Source organism: Grus americana, chromosome 23, assembly GCF_028858705.1.
Source record: "Grus americana isolate bGruAme1 chromosome 23, bGruAme1.mat, whole genome shotgun sequence".
Lineage (NCBI taxonomy): Eukaryota > Metazoa > Chordata > Aves > Gruiformes > Gruidae > Grus > Grus americana.
Genome location: NC_072874.1, coordinates 1,231,597 through 1,245,109, shown reverse-complemented (window position 1 = coordinate 1,245,109; position 13,513 = coordinate 1,231,597). Strand labels below are relative to the sequence as shown.

At 40.9% G+C, this 13,513-nt stretch overlaps 1 protein-coding gene across 4 annotated transcripts in view; it reads left to right on the top strand.

Annotated features, from left to right (window-relative positions):
- The window catches only part of NFYC (nuclear transcription factor Y subunit gamma), a 37,269-nt gene that overhangs the window by 15,143 nt on the left and 8,613 nt on the right, over positions 1-13,513 (top strand). For all 4 annotated transcript variants that reach the window (XM_054802295.1, XM_054802292.1, XM_054802293.1 and 1 more), the window contains exons 2-5: positions 3,444-3,556; positions 7,009-7,080; positions 8,656-8,769; positions 10,938-11,033. In XM_054802295.1, the coding sequence (XP_054658270.1) occupies positions 3,452-3,556; positions 7,009-7,080; positions 8,656-8,769; positions 10,938-11,033 (387 nt within the window). In that variant the 5' untranslated portion in view covers positions 3,444-3,451. The remainder of the gene's footprint in view (positions 1-3,443; positions 3,557-7,008; positions 7,081-8,655; positions 8,770-10,937; positions 11,034-13,513) is intronic.

Here is a 13,513-nt window from a genome sequence, read left to right as displayed (position 1 = left end):
CTCGGGTTGTGGTTACGCTTTGTGGCAACCAGGTGATACGGGAGGTGGACTTTAACTTCTGTTACTCAGCAATAAGGTGGTGTCGCAGTAGGCAGTTTACTCTTAAAACTTCTGAGAAACCATACCCTGCGTTATGTCAGTGCAGCGCGGGGAGCGCAGGGATCCTTGGAGCACCTCTCTCCCTCTGCAGAGGTTGAGGAGGAAAGATGAAGTATAATGAAGCTCTAAAATTGCCCTGCAAACTGCATATCAAAAAAGACAGGTTTAGATGCTGATACTGTGAAATCAGCAGAACTGCCTTCCTGATAGCTTTGATGGGCTTATCTTCTGTTGTGTGCTTTGGTATCTTTTTTTTGTTGGCGCTAATCCTGATAGGAGGCATTCTGAAAAGAAGAGAACGCAGCTTCCCCTTGGGTGAAGGAACTTACCTAATTGCGCAGGAATGGTTTCATTAGTAAAGTTTGTCTCGCAGAGCCAATGCTGTAGCTTTGCGTGACAGTTGAGGTTTTTCTTTCCCTTACAATCCTCCTCTAATGCTTGCAAGGCTGCTCATGTATCTATATTTTAATGGGAAGAAATTACCGTAGTAATGTTCTGAGCAGTTTTAACCTGCTTAGGCTTTTATTATGGAGTCTGTAGTGACTTGACTCTCAAGTTTTTCAGAAAATCAGCCTATTGGTGACTCTTGTTTCTACCCTTACTCAGTTTCCTACCAATTATCATAAACAGTCACTTAAAGTAGCAGTTGTCCCCTGGGTCGAGTGTCAGGCTGTTCGTTTTGCATTTGCATAAGACATCAGTCCTGTGTTTACCCTGAAGATAGGAATTTTTTTGTATTCATCAACAGGACTTCTTAAATTTTAGATGACTGGATTAAACCATTTCTAGCTCTTCCTGGAATCCGGATGAATACCACAGAGGCATATATTTAATGGAAGAAATTTCGCTTTGCGTGCAGTAGGGGGTAAAGCGGTGGTGGTGGAATTTTCTTCCTCTTTGCTCCATTAGCTTTTTTCTTTTTTTTTAACCTGTTTTCTCTTAGGGTTATGTAGAGCATTATATTCCAGTACTGCATTTAAGTGGGTTGAATGCAAGTAATTTGTATTTTTAAATAAAGCCTTGAAAAGTGATTTGGCTTGTCTTCAAGATGAATTGCATCTCCAGTTGCAGAAAAGACCCCGTCTACTGTTAGTATTGAAATATTGCCAGTGCAGAGCAGACTTCAAGGATTACCTTTTATTTATGTGCCTAAACTATTTTTTGTCTATGTTTGACAATGCAGATCAAGGGGGGAAGGATCAAATGCCAATTTAACACTCTCATTAGAATATTTATCTCTGTGTTTTCTTATAAATACTTGAAATATCTCGGTTTGTAGGCAGATAGTATTATAATGCAAATAGTTGTTGAAGAGACATGAAGTACATTGTCAGTCAGTTATTTCCATGGGTTCCTCACCTGGAGTTCTTCCTGTCTCGAACTCTTGCTTTGAGACTGAAAATACCGTCTTCTGACCTCTTCTTTGTCGTCCCCTGTCAAAATCCCCTTTGGCTCTTCCCACGCCTCCCATGTCCCCTTCTCAGGTTGATGAAGGAAAAACAGGACTGTTCACAGAGTCTGCTTTGGAAAGTGTAGGCTGCAGGAGGTAACGAACTAACTGTCTGACATTCGTCTCTTTGATCTGGTAATAACTTTTATGGACCATCGTTACTTTGGAGTAGTAGATTTTGAAATCGCTGGCAATTGGCAACGGCCTCCCGTTGGTATTTTGGTGTGTCGTACGGTGTTACTGTGCTTCCCTTTGACTCGGGGAAGGACTGAAATAAACCTTTACATGGCAGATCAAAAGCAAAGGGAGATTGTGCCCTTTTATGTCAGCGCTAAATCTGCTCTTGTGTCTTTTTCCATTACATGGCGACGCACAAGTATCTGTGTGGATCTTGAGATCTTTCCCTATAGAAAATGTAGCACCCTTTTTTCTCTTGCTGTAAGTTACGGGAGACGCAGAGACTTATTGTTTGTACATGATGTGTGCGTGTCATTCACGGAAACTTCAAAGCCGCTCTGGGTGACCCCGAGAGCGTCCAACGTCAGTAACTCGCTGGCTTCCTCTGCTCCGCTCGCTCCGAGATGCTTTCAGTGCATGGGAAGCACCGAGTCCTGTCCTGCTGGGTTGTGTCTCAGCAGGTCCTGCGTGTGCGTGTGCTTTTGGCACGTCTTCCCCATCCTTCCAGGCTGCGATCCCTGTTGGGAATCCTGCCGGAGCCATGCACTCCTGTCGCGCAGAGGAAGCCAGCAAAGCTGGTCTTGCTCTTCCAAGGGATTCCCAAATTGTGCGTCTGACTTCATTTTAATATTAACTAGAGCTGTCTTGAGCTTCTCATCAAAAAGGCACAACTTAATCTAGGAGTTCATGGGGGCAGGGGGGAGAAGACTTGCATTAGCTAGAACTTGAAGTGTGCCTGGATAGCATGACATGGGCTGGCACCATCCTGGTCACCTGAGGATGAGGCTGATCAATGCTGGGTGTCCTGACCTCGTCACCACCATCACTGCAGCACAGCATGGTTATAGGGGAAGGTCTGAACCCAGTTATTGTCCCTCTGCTTTCTCCATGTAACTTCCTGATGACTATGGGTATATACTGTAAATAAAGCCGTTTGCAAAGATAACAAGTCTTAATGAAAGCACAGGCAACATCCAGCATAAATTGAGTAGCCAGACTTACTTAACATCCTGCAGTTGCAGAACACTAAATGGCAGGCATGAGGCTTTTTAAAAAATGTTTCAATTAAAAGATTTGAATTTTAAATCTTACTTTGTGCTTTTGACATTCTGCATTATACAGACTGATAATTTCTCTTGTTGATTACACCCAAGAAAAGAGGTATTTTAAAAATAGCGTAAAGCCACAGAACCTGACACCTTTCAAATAGGCAGAGATGCAACTGTTTCATTATACTTTTTAGAAATAATATTGGGCTGACATTGACATTCAGGTTTGAACTTGAGGGGGGGTTTACTGCCATATCCTGCCCTGTTGTTGGCTGTAACAAGCAAGAGGAAAAAATGATTTTATAATAGGTGCACACTGGAATGTGAGCTGTGACTGGTCATCGGTTATGTTTTAGAACTCCTTGTGAAAAGGCAGAACTCCAATAGGGGAATAAGGAGACTATTTTTGCTTTCAATTCTTCTTGGGTTTTATGTTCTTTTTCAATCTTTGGAAAAATAAATTAAAAAAAAAAAATAAATCCAGAGGCTGTGAGTATCTCTGCATTGCTGCTGTGAGACCTGGACTGCATATCTTATTTTGACAATTTTCCAGAGCGATTAGCCAGGCTGGCCCTTTCCTGTGTTCCTGGGACTTGGAGGGAATCTACGCGAGCCTTTGACTACTGCCTCCTTCCCTCATTGTTAACACTTGGTTTTGTTTCTCCCAGCTACAAAAATGTCCACGGATGGCGGCTTCGGCACGGCTGGCAATAGTGATGCCCAGCAAAGCCTCCAGTCCTTCTGGCCGCGAGTCATGGAGGAGATACGCAATCTCACGGTGGTGAGTGTCCTCATCAGTTGTGTTATTTCTGAAGAACTGACAGTGAATAGTGTCTGGTAGCAAGATAAACCTCAGCTCAGAATGTGTTCCTGCTGCTTATGGGATCCAGTAGAGTTGGCTATTTACACACTGCAAGGTGGCCTTAAGAGCCGATAAATAATCAATCAGCTGGGCTTTGGACTATTTGCTATGACTGCCCAAATTTGAGATATAAATTGAATGCAGCTGATTTCTAGCATAATGAGATGTAGTAGTCATACCTTCAGCTCTTTGTGGACTAAGGAGGAAGACAAAGTTGATTCAGAGATTCTTTTAGTGGTAACCGTGGCTGCTTTCTAGAGAATTGCAGAGGAATTGTTTTCTGTTCTGGGGGTGAAAGGGATGTGATTTTACAATAGTTACAGGTATAAGTGTGGCTGCCGTAAGCTGTTTTAGCTAACCAAAAATTGAGGGATTTGAGAATATACCTCACATTGTACTTCATGGGCTGTTTAACTACTGTTCAAATTCTGTAACGTACAATGTGTGACCAACATGTGAGGGAACCCTTATCCACAGCAAAGGACAAGCCATATTGTTACACCCTGGTGGTGTTACTGTTCAAAATGCAACTTGGTCTTTCACCCCTTCATAAATTCAAACACCTGGCTATTGGCAGACAGTTTCGATTTTGTGAATGAATTTTTGGGTTTAGACTTTTGTATAGAATTATTATGCCCTCTTTCAGAACAGTCTCCTTTGACAAGCCTGAAGTTTTGAAAATCACTTGAATGCCAAGCGCATCGTTATCACATGCTTTATTAATTTAAAGACGTTTGATCAAAAAAAATCACACGTAGACTGAGAATGAGAATTGGACTAAATAGCTTCTATTTTTTTCCATCCCCAAAAGAGATGTGCCTGAGAACAAGGGCATATAATAAGAATGACTTTTCAAGAGAGATTGATAGATTACTGTGATACAGTGGTCCTGAAAGCACGCTCCTGTGCTTTTAATGTAGCTGAAAACAAAAGAACTCCAGTTGAAGACGGGCTGTTCAAAGTGAAAACCCCAATCCAGTAGTCTGAAGATAAGCTGCTTTTTTTCAGCCTGTGTGCAGATAGTTGATTAAAGAAACAGATGTAGAAATTTGTATGCATAACCAGAATTAATTACTTTCCCCTTTCAGCGCAGTGAATTCTTGTGTTCAAGAGCTGTAGTTTGTCTTCATCCCCACATGAAAGGGGTTTATTCTGCAGCTTATCAAGTATGGGCAGCTTAATTTTTAACTGTTGTATGAATGTATTTATTGCATTGCAAGCTATTAAGTCATTGAAAATTTAACTGAGGACAGTGAAGGGAGTTGGAAAGGAAAAGGGATAACTGCAAAACATTCCTATGCAGTTGTCCCCCATGTAATCAAATCCTGAAATTTATTGTGCATCTTATTGAAAGTGCTCCCATGGATGTGGATGTAAGTAAAGTTAAAGGTCATCTTTATGTACTGCGTAGCAGAGGTCAGAGGATGGTTTGATGGAAAGCCTGCTTCGGTGGCCTGCTTTTTGGGGCTATCTCTGCCTGGTTTTGGGTGTTTGCTGTGTGCCACCAGTAGCTAAAATTCCAGGGGAAAAATAAGGGAGCTGCTTTAGAAGAACAAACCAGAGTTCCCTGTTCTCTGCCCCATGTAACAGAAAGGACTCTGTAGCCTAGTCTTGGAGAAACAGGAAACAGGACTAGGCTGAAACTTGCATTTCAGCTCTACAATGAGTTAGAAGAGGCCTGTGAAAACATTGAGACCTAATTTGGAAAAAAGAAAAGATGAAGAATTGGTGTCTAAAGTTTGTTCTGCTGGGTAGTAGCCAGTAGTGGTCATGCTTCCCTTCACCATGGTACTTGCGTATTAATTTTGATTTATGTGACGTTTGCCTGTCTGCCTTAAAGGAGTAAAGGAGCTTTAATTTTTTCCTAATTTCTCCCACTGTCTCTCTTTTCTAAAGATTTTAATAGCATTGTACCTGTGCACATCTACTTGCAGTTCTGCTGTTCATACAAGTTAATATACGTAAGAGTTTCACAAATTTGGAATTGTGTCCTCGTCTGTCTTTGAGGCTTGCTCAAAGGTCACAAGGCTCTTTAAAAAGGAACAAGCTTTAAAAAAAAAAAAGACACAAAACCAACAACAAAAACCTAAAAAAAAAAAAAAAAGCTTTGGGATATTTTTCCATGCCCTAGCAACCCCTAAACTTGTTTATGTGGCGGTTACTGGTTGAAAATACTATCATGCGTTCAAGCACAGGTCCCAGCCCTGGCTGCCCTCTTCTCCCACTGCCCCAAACCCCGCGTTCACCAGCGGGGTGCAGCAGCCCCCGGCACTGCGGGCAAGGACAGCCCCCACTCCAAGTTAGTTCTGATTTGCAGCCTGTTACTGGGAGCACCAGGAGCATCACATTCACAGCTCCCTACAGAATGAGGGCACAGAACGCTTTTTTAATAGATATGTATATGAAATAATGTATATGAATATACATAAAGTTTGTATATATAAATTAAATAAAATGCCCCCTACAGGAGTGCTGGCTGGACCATGCACCAACTCCATATTTTGCTTCAATAGAAAAGAGCATTTTCAGCATTTTTCCCCTCTTTTGTTTCACTAACACGTCTGGCAGTGCCCTCTTCCCTAGAGAAATGAGTTTCCTTTTATTTTCTGTGACACTTCTGTTAAGAAGGGAAGACTTTTTTTTTTTTTTTTTAGAAGGCCTTTGTGGGTAGGGATTCTGCCTCCTGACGCAACGGTCCCTCTGCGGGGACGATCTCCAAGGGACACATTAGTGCCTCCTCCTGTGGATAGTGGCTTAGGGTGTCTCAGTACGATGACAGCATCATTTTGAGTCAGCAATTCTCTTTGCTGGAAAACAGCGAGAATCCATCTAAAAACAGGAATAGAAGAGATTTTTCTTTTTAAACAAGATTCTTGCAAGGCTTTTAACACCAAAATTGGTATTGGGCAACAGGGAAGTACAAATAAAGCAAAGAAGATTTCATCCTGTGGCCCCACGTAGCTCTTGTTTGTCTTTATTTTCTCTTGTGACTTTTTGTAAATTCCAATGGTTTCTGGGTCCTGAGACACCTAATTGAATTAGTTGCTTCAAATATAAATAGATGCAGAAATGTGTAACGTAAGAAACATTCTGTTCTGCAGAATGACTTCAACTTTGAGGTGAAATAGTAGATACGAGTGTCTGACAGAAGATTTAAGTAGAATTATATGAGCATAAAATACAGAAAAGCAGATGAGAATTCTCGGGCCTGAGGAGAACCTGCCATACCTCAAAGAAAATAAGTGATTTTTATAAATCTAATTTTAGCCAGTTTAGTTCTAGACAGTACGGACTTGGTTTAACATTTCTTATCTTGCCTTTGTTTTTAGTTAAATAGCAGTAAAGAGTCTCAAATGTGAATCTCTCCGCAGAAAGACTTCAGAGTTCAAGAACTCCCTCTGGCTCGTATTAAGAAGATAATGAAATTAGATGAAGATGTGAAGGTACTCATGGTTTGTTTTTTTTTTTCTGAAGTATTTATGATCCTTTTGGTGGATATTGTAGCTACAATTTCTTGTAATGCCATACTACTTCTTACCATTATTTATTATTATTTGTAAAGCGCACTGTAACAGTTGCCTTCAATGCAATATTAGCTGGCCTGGTTAATTAAACTGAGTTGGGAAAGCAAAATCATTTGGGATCTTTGGTTAATACTTTTGCAGTTTTGCTTTCTTCTGGTAAATACCAGTCTACTGTGTAATTCTGGATGTTTCCTGGTTTTTCTAGTGCTTAACTGTCTTTTCTCATGTTTCCTCCTTGTTTCTCTTTACTCTTCCTTTCACACAGCTATAGAGTGTTTAGCATGAAAAGTGATATCACTTGAATGTGTGCTAACTGTTTCAAGTTTTAGGGGGAAAAAAAAGTAATAATTTCAGTAGATAACATGGATTTAATACCAGTATTTGAGCTGAACCCTTGACATATGACTGATGACAGTAACATGTGAATTCACTGACAGAAAAAAGGAGAAAGAAATCACCTGCAGGGTTTGACTCTTGTGCTGCTCCAGTCCTCCCTGTTCAGGGTGGTTTGTGGGTTGTTTTTGGTTTTTTTTTGTTTTAACTTGGAAAACTGTCAGGCACTTAACTTCTAAGAGAGAAGAAGATGGTTTGCACTCTCTTCTTGTTTTTCTCAATGTGACACCATCCTTCTGTTAGGACAACCTTTAACATTTAAATGAAATCCTGAAAAAGGTGTGCGTTGTCTTCCTGTACAAGGGAGCTATTCATTCAGCCTGGAAAGGGACTGAACCCTGGCCTCTGAGGTCCCAGTTCACTGGCTGAACCAAATGAGTGCCAAATTTTTGATGATGAAGGGGAAGATGAGATTTTAGGGCGGGGTGGTGGGGGTGGGAAGTCTCTGGCTTGCCTGGAACGTTATTTAATGAGAAGGCTGTACTAGGGAGTAAGCATTAATGCCAAGCCAGCTAATAATGAAACTGCTTAATTTGAGTAAAACTTGAGCAAGATACTTTTTAAGGAAAAGGAATTTGGTGAGGCAGTCTTTGCTCAGGCCTTCAAACCTCCTTTGCAATTTCAGCATTCATTTCAAATTACATAAATATTACAACTATAAAGCAAGGGCCAGGTTTTAAAATGACCCTTGACCTGTCCTCTTCAGTTTCCGAATCGTTCATGCAGCTGCCAGTGTGCTGCCCGGAGAAGCTGCTGGTTGACAGCCCCTGGGCGAACGTGCACTGATGCCACTTACCGGCCTGCCATCATCCAGCACAATACGGAGTTGGCATCTGGCTAGTCGTGGAGGAAACAGACTTTCCACACAAATTTTAGATGCCCAGTACTCTTAACACTCCGTTTAACTTGAAGCTGGTATGTCTTTGGACTGTCAGACCTAAAGATATTCTGATGTGGAAATCCCCCAAACTTCACTGTTAAACAATGCAACCATTCAGGTTTGACTACGATGATAAAGGGACCCTGACTACCACATTACACTATCTTTACAATGGTAAACTTTAAATAAACAATTTTAAAAAATTGTAAATTTAATTGCAGATGATTAGCGCAGAAGCTCCCGTGTTGTTCGCCAAGGCAGCTCAGATATTCATAACAGAATTGACTTTGCGAGCGTGGATACACACAGAAGATAACAAACGCAGGACTCTGCAGGTAACAGAGCTGCTCCTACCTAGCCTTCAGCTGCTTCACAAACTGTTTCCAACTCTTTGTTTCCATAATATGAGGCATGTTTTGTAGACAGTCACTCTAGTACCTGTGTTTATTGCTACAAGCCTGTGTACAAAGCACAGTGCTCAGTGTGACTGTGCAAATGAAACGCTTTTTTCTCAATTTATTTTAAAAAAAAACCCAAAACACAAAAACCCAACAACAACCAAAAGCAAACAACAATAAAAACCAAAACTGCAGCTAATTGTGACCTGAGTAAAGAGGTCACTGAAGAGTAAACTGTAACTCTTTAGGGTCTCTTTATGGTAGGGAAGGCATTCACTTTGTCTTACATGCTGACCAGAACTACTTGAAATTATAATAACTATCAGTTCAGGCCCTCAGATCAGAGGTGAGTGATTGTGATATTTAGGACCACATCAGCTCTCCTGTACCCTGGTGCAGAGATTGCTGTGGTGCAAGGAGACATGTCTGATTTCAGACCAGAGCTGTGCTATCGAATGGCGTCCAGCTGCTCAGTCCCCATAAACTGGGCTAATGCTACCTGCTAAACCCAGGCTTTAATGCACTTACTGTGGGAAGGATGTATTTGATATACATTCCATGAACAAGATGCTTCGTAAGTACAAGTGGTGACTCGGGCATGTCCTGTTAACAGTTTTCAAGCTTGGATGGATCTGTTTGTTTCAGAATCGTACTTAAATCCTGATCCCAATGCATAAGGCCTTGAATTGACTCAGGTTTTATTTCTGACTGCCTTGCCTTCCACAGCAGCTGCCCTCCTGGAACAGCTGCTCTCTGCATGGACTGTGCAGCTGGAGAAATGCAGTCTCTGCTTACCAAGTATTTGGGAAGAAAATTTTGAGTGGAGAGGTCTGAGTTATGGAAGTCTAGTCCTGAGGAAATTGGATTGCACCCAATCCTCAGCATGGAGAATGAAATATGAGATACATCTGTTCAGTAGAAGTTTTCTTCTTGGTGAAGATACTTCTATAATATATGCTGCCTGCAGAACAAAAGAAATGTCTCTCTTGTGCTTTCTACATGATCATTGTTTAGTAATTAAATGCCAAGACAGTATAAGGTTTAGAAATGTCAGCTAGCCTGAAATGAGACGATTGATAGTCTTTTAAATTTTACCTACTCATTAGGTAGCGTAGGCATCCTCGTCTCAAATCTCGTTCATATATAAGCTTTACAAATTTATCTTCAGCTAGTGAGAATGAGACTTTTAATAGCTTGTTGAATTAGCCCTACTTTTTAAGATGATGTGCAAATACTTTTTTTTTTTTTTTTTTAAGAAACTCTCACCTTTTTTATCTTGGGGGTTGCTTCAGATCTTAAGCAAATACATTTACGTGATGACTTATTGCTGGGTAATTCTTTATTCAGGTCTTTAATGCTTTGACCTAGTGCTATTCTTTGGATTTCTTTTTCAGGCAAGGTATAAAAGTAAAGTTATAAGCTGTTTTGAGAAGATACTTACCTTGCCAGTTTTTCTGATACATGTTTGGCCAGTTCGCTGAGTATATGTTTTAATTTTTCTGCTTTCTTTTTAACCATTTTGCCCTTCCACATGTCGAAGCTTGTTCTCCCAACATCTCTTGGGATTCCCCTGCCCCGAATAAGATCTTGTAATACTTTTTTGGGGGTTTTTGTGTTTGGTGTTTTTTTTTTTTTATCCCATCCCCAACTCATAGATTCTGCACGTGTTGCTACTAATACATGGAGCAGTCACCTTGGTCTTTTGGCAAAGCTTCTCTTCAGATATCTTTGGGATTTAATTTTTTTTTTTTTTTAGAAGAATTCCCTTTTTTTTTTTTTTAATGTGCTAAAAGGCTTATGGTGGTTGTCGTGAGCCCTCTGTCGTGAATTGCAGTATTGTGGAGAGCCTGGTTAGGGCTGGTTGGTGAGTAGATGACTGTAAAAGCCCAAGTTTAAGCAGCTTTTCATTGCACATCTTGGAGGCCTCACTCAGCACGAGACAGTGGTGTTGGTACTGAAACAGTTCTTGCCATCTGACTTGACCGCTCAGGATCTGTAGAAGACGCTCTCACTTGACTCTTTTAAAAAAGCTCTAACTTGATTCATCCAGTGACAAAACCAGACTTCTAAAGCTGAAGAATGTTTTTCTCTTTTTGATGTTATAGAGGAATGACATTGCCATGGCAATTACAAAGTTTGATCAATTTGACTTTCTTATCGATATCGTTCCAAGAGATGAACTGAAGCCTCCAAAGCGGCAGGTGAGACAAAAATTATTGCTTTCATGTCTTTCCTTTCCTTGGTATAATCTCAGGTTCTAATTAAAAGAGTGTTGATAAAGCAATACAGAATCAGGTTTAAACATGAGGTTTGGGCCTCTCTCTCTTACGTGTTTATTTACAGTAGCTTTCGGGTTCTTAAATTTTTTTTATGGAAATAGAGCTTGGATGGAGATTTACAGAAGTCCGACTTAAGTGACAAAAACTACTAAATAGCTCTGATACCAAATGTTGCCAAAGTTAAAAATTTAATTTTAAAAAGTGTGCTGAGTCTGCATCCCTTGACTTGTAGAGGGATAAATAAGCTGCTTTGCTTAGAAGTACCACCTCCTGCATCCTTTGGGGCAGTCATTGCTACTGTAAACATCCTTGACTGGAAGCTGTAAGGTGTTCGAAGGAGCTTTCAGTCGGATGTTTACAGCAGCAGGCTGCTGCGGTCATCTGAGCATCTGAGATCTTTGAAACTCCACAGGCTTGTGTTTTACAAAGCACTTGTTTTCCCTCCGCGTTTGAGACGGTGCTCAAAATGCAATGAGGTGGGGTTGAAGCTCAGTCTTGCTGCTTCAAATGCACAAAGAAACAGATCCAGCTCCTGGTAAACTAATTGATCTCCTTCACCTAAAAGCTTGGTGTTTTGCTGCTAAAAGTTCACCGGTTCGGTAGTTGCGCATCTCTCTTTGTTACAGCTCCATTTGGACAGAGCTGTTACATGTTCAGCATCTCCTGGAATCGTTGCCCAGGACTCAGCTGGAGCAAGTTCTTCTCTGAACAGTACATTTCAGTAGTTTATAACAATTTAGAGCAATTCCTTCAGCTGTTTTTTGGATACTTTTGAAGGTTTGCAATGTGTTAGCCTTTGAAAAAATCCAAGGTGGTCCTTAAAATAACTTCTCTAGTGAGTGCTACTGGAGAGGCTGGCATGCTTTAAAACATCTTTCTGGCAAGTGTTTTACTTGGAAGTTTTTCTTTGACATGTTTTTTTTTTTTTTTTATCCCAATACAAATCTGGGTAATATGCAAAAAGATACCCGCTTTGAGCATAGAGACCTGCGGTTCCATTGTGGACCTGGATTTTGGAGGTTGATATTTTACTTTTTCTTTAAAGTCCTCATGGTGCTACTGAAGTGACGGCCAAAGGGAGGAAATACACACTTCATCCTTTCTGATGATGTCCTGAGTTGAGTTTAACCTCTTATCCTGATTTCCAGAAGCAGCGTAACTTTCTAGTAAATGAGGAGGATACCTTTACGTGTCGCAATGTATGCAGGGGAGTCCATCCTACTGCTGCTATAGTCAGCTTAATTAACGTTAGCAGCATCCCAAGGCTTCGTTACAGGCGTGCTGGAAACTCTGTATTCTATACACATGATGAGCGTGGCACAGCTCCTTCCATTCCTTCACTGAGTTCCGTGCTTTATCCCTGCAGCAGAGATGATTTATCCAAAGATGATTAGTTCAGTATTAAATAAAAAGACAAAGCAGCAGCCTGCAGAGCCGCTCTCCATGCTTTGCTTAACTGGGGGAAAGAAAGCCCACATTTCAGTTTGTTCAGCTTGATAAGCTGAACAAAGTTGGCTGCGGCCTGAAGTAACACAGGTTAATTCTGGCATTGCAAATTCAATTCCTTTTTCTTTTAGGTGCCTCGGTTACTCTACTTATAGTGCTATTTTTAGAAGTACTCCATGTTTGGGAGGGAGAACATCACCCATATCTTCCTTGCTGGAGCCTTTTGATTCACATCAGAATGTTCTGATTACAGAACATTCAAGTTCTATAATCAAATGAATGCCTGAAGTATTTTAGTAGTGTGTTAGATGCATATAGGTTGCTAGGTTAATGTGTCTTGATGATACATCACACCAGAGCTGTGTCTTTTGGATTGCACAGCACCAGCAGTGAAACCCGGTCGGTTTTTGGTTTGAAACAGGCTTTAGAGACCTGTCTCTCGACGACACAGCCACTGTCTGTGAACACTGCTGAATCGCTAGAAATACTTCTTATGGCAAGAGAACTTTAATGGAGAAATAGCTGCCCGATAAGAACGTAGGTTAGGACTTTGCAGTGGAAAACACTCCTTTGATTCAAAGTGGTGAAAAGCGGCTGCCTATAGGCTGACAGCCTGCACTTTTTGGCTGGGGGTACAAATCCGTATTTTATCTCTACCACGGAAAAGACTGTTTGACAAGTTAGTGTTGGTTACGTGGAAGAGCAGGGAATGAAATCACGACTGTTATGTTACTCTGGTAACTAAAGCTATGGCTTGAAAATAAAAGATGGCAAACGATGTGATATAACCTAGTTCAAGCGGATTTGGATTAAAAGCCATCTTCGCCTGTAGCAAATGCAACTTAACCTGGAATAGATACTGGCAGAAGTACTCAGTTGCTTTAATTGTTTCAGGATTCAGGTAGGAATTGAGGATTGGAGTGCTCTAGAAATAACCTATCAAAAGACTGGGCTTT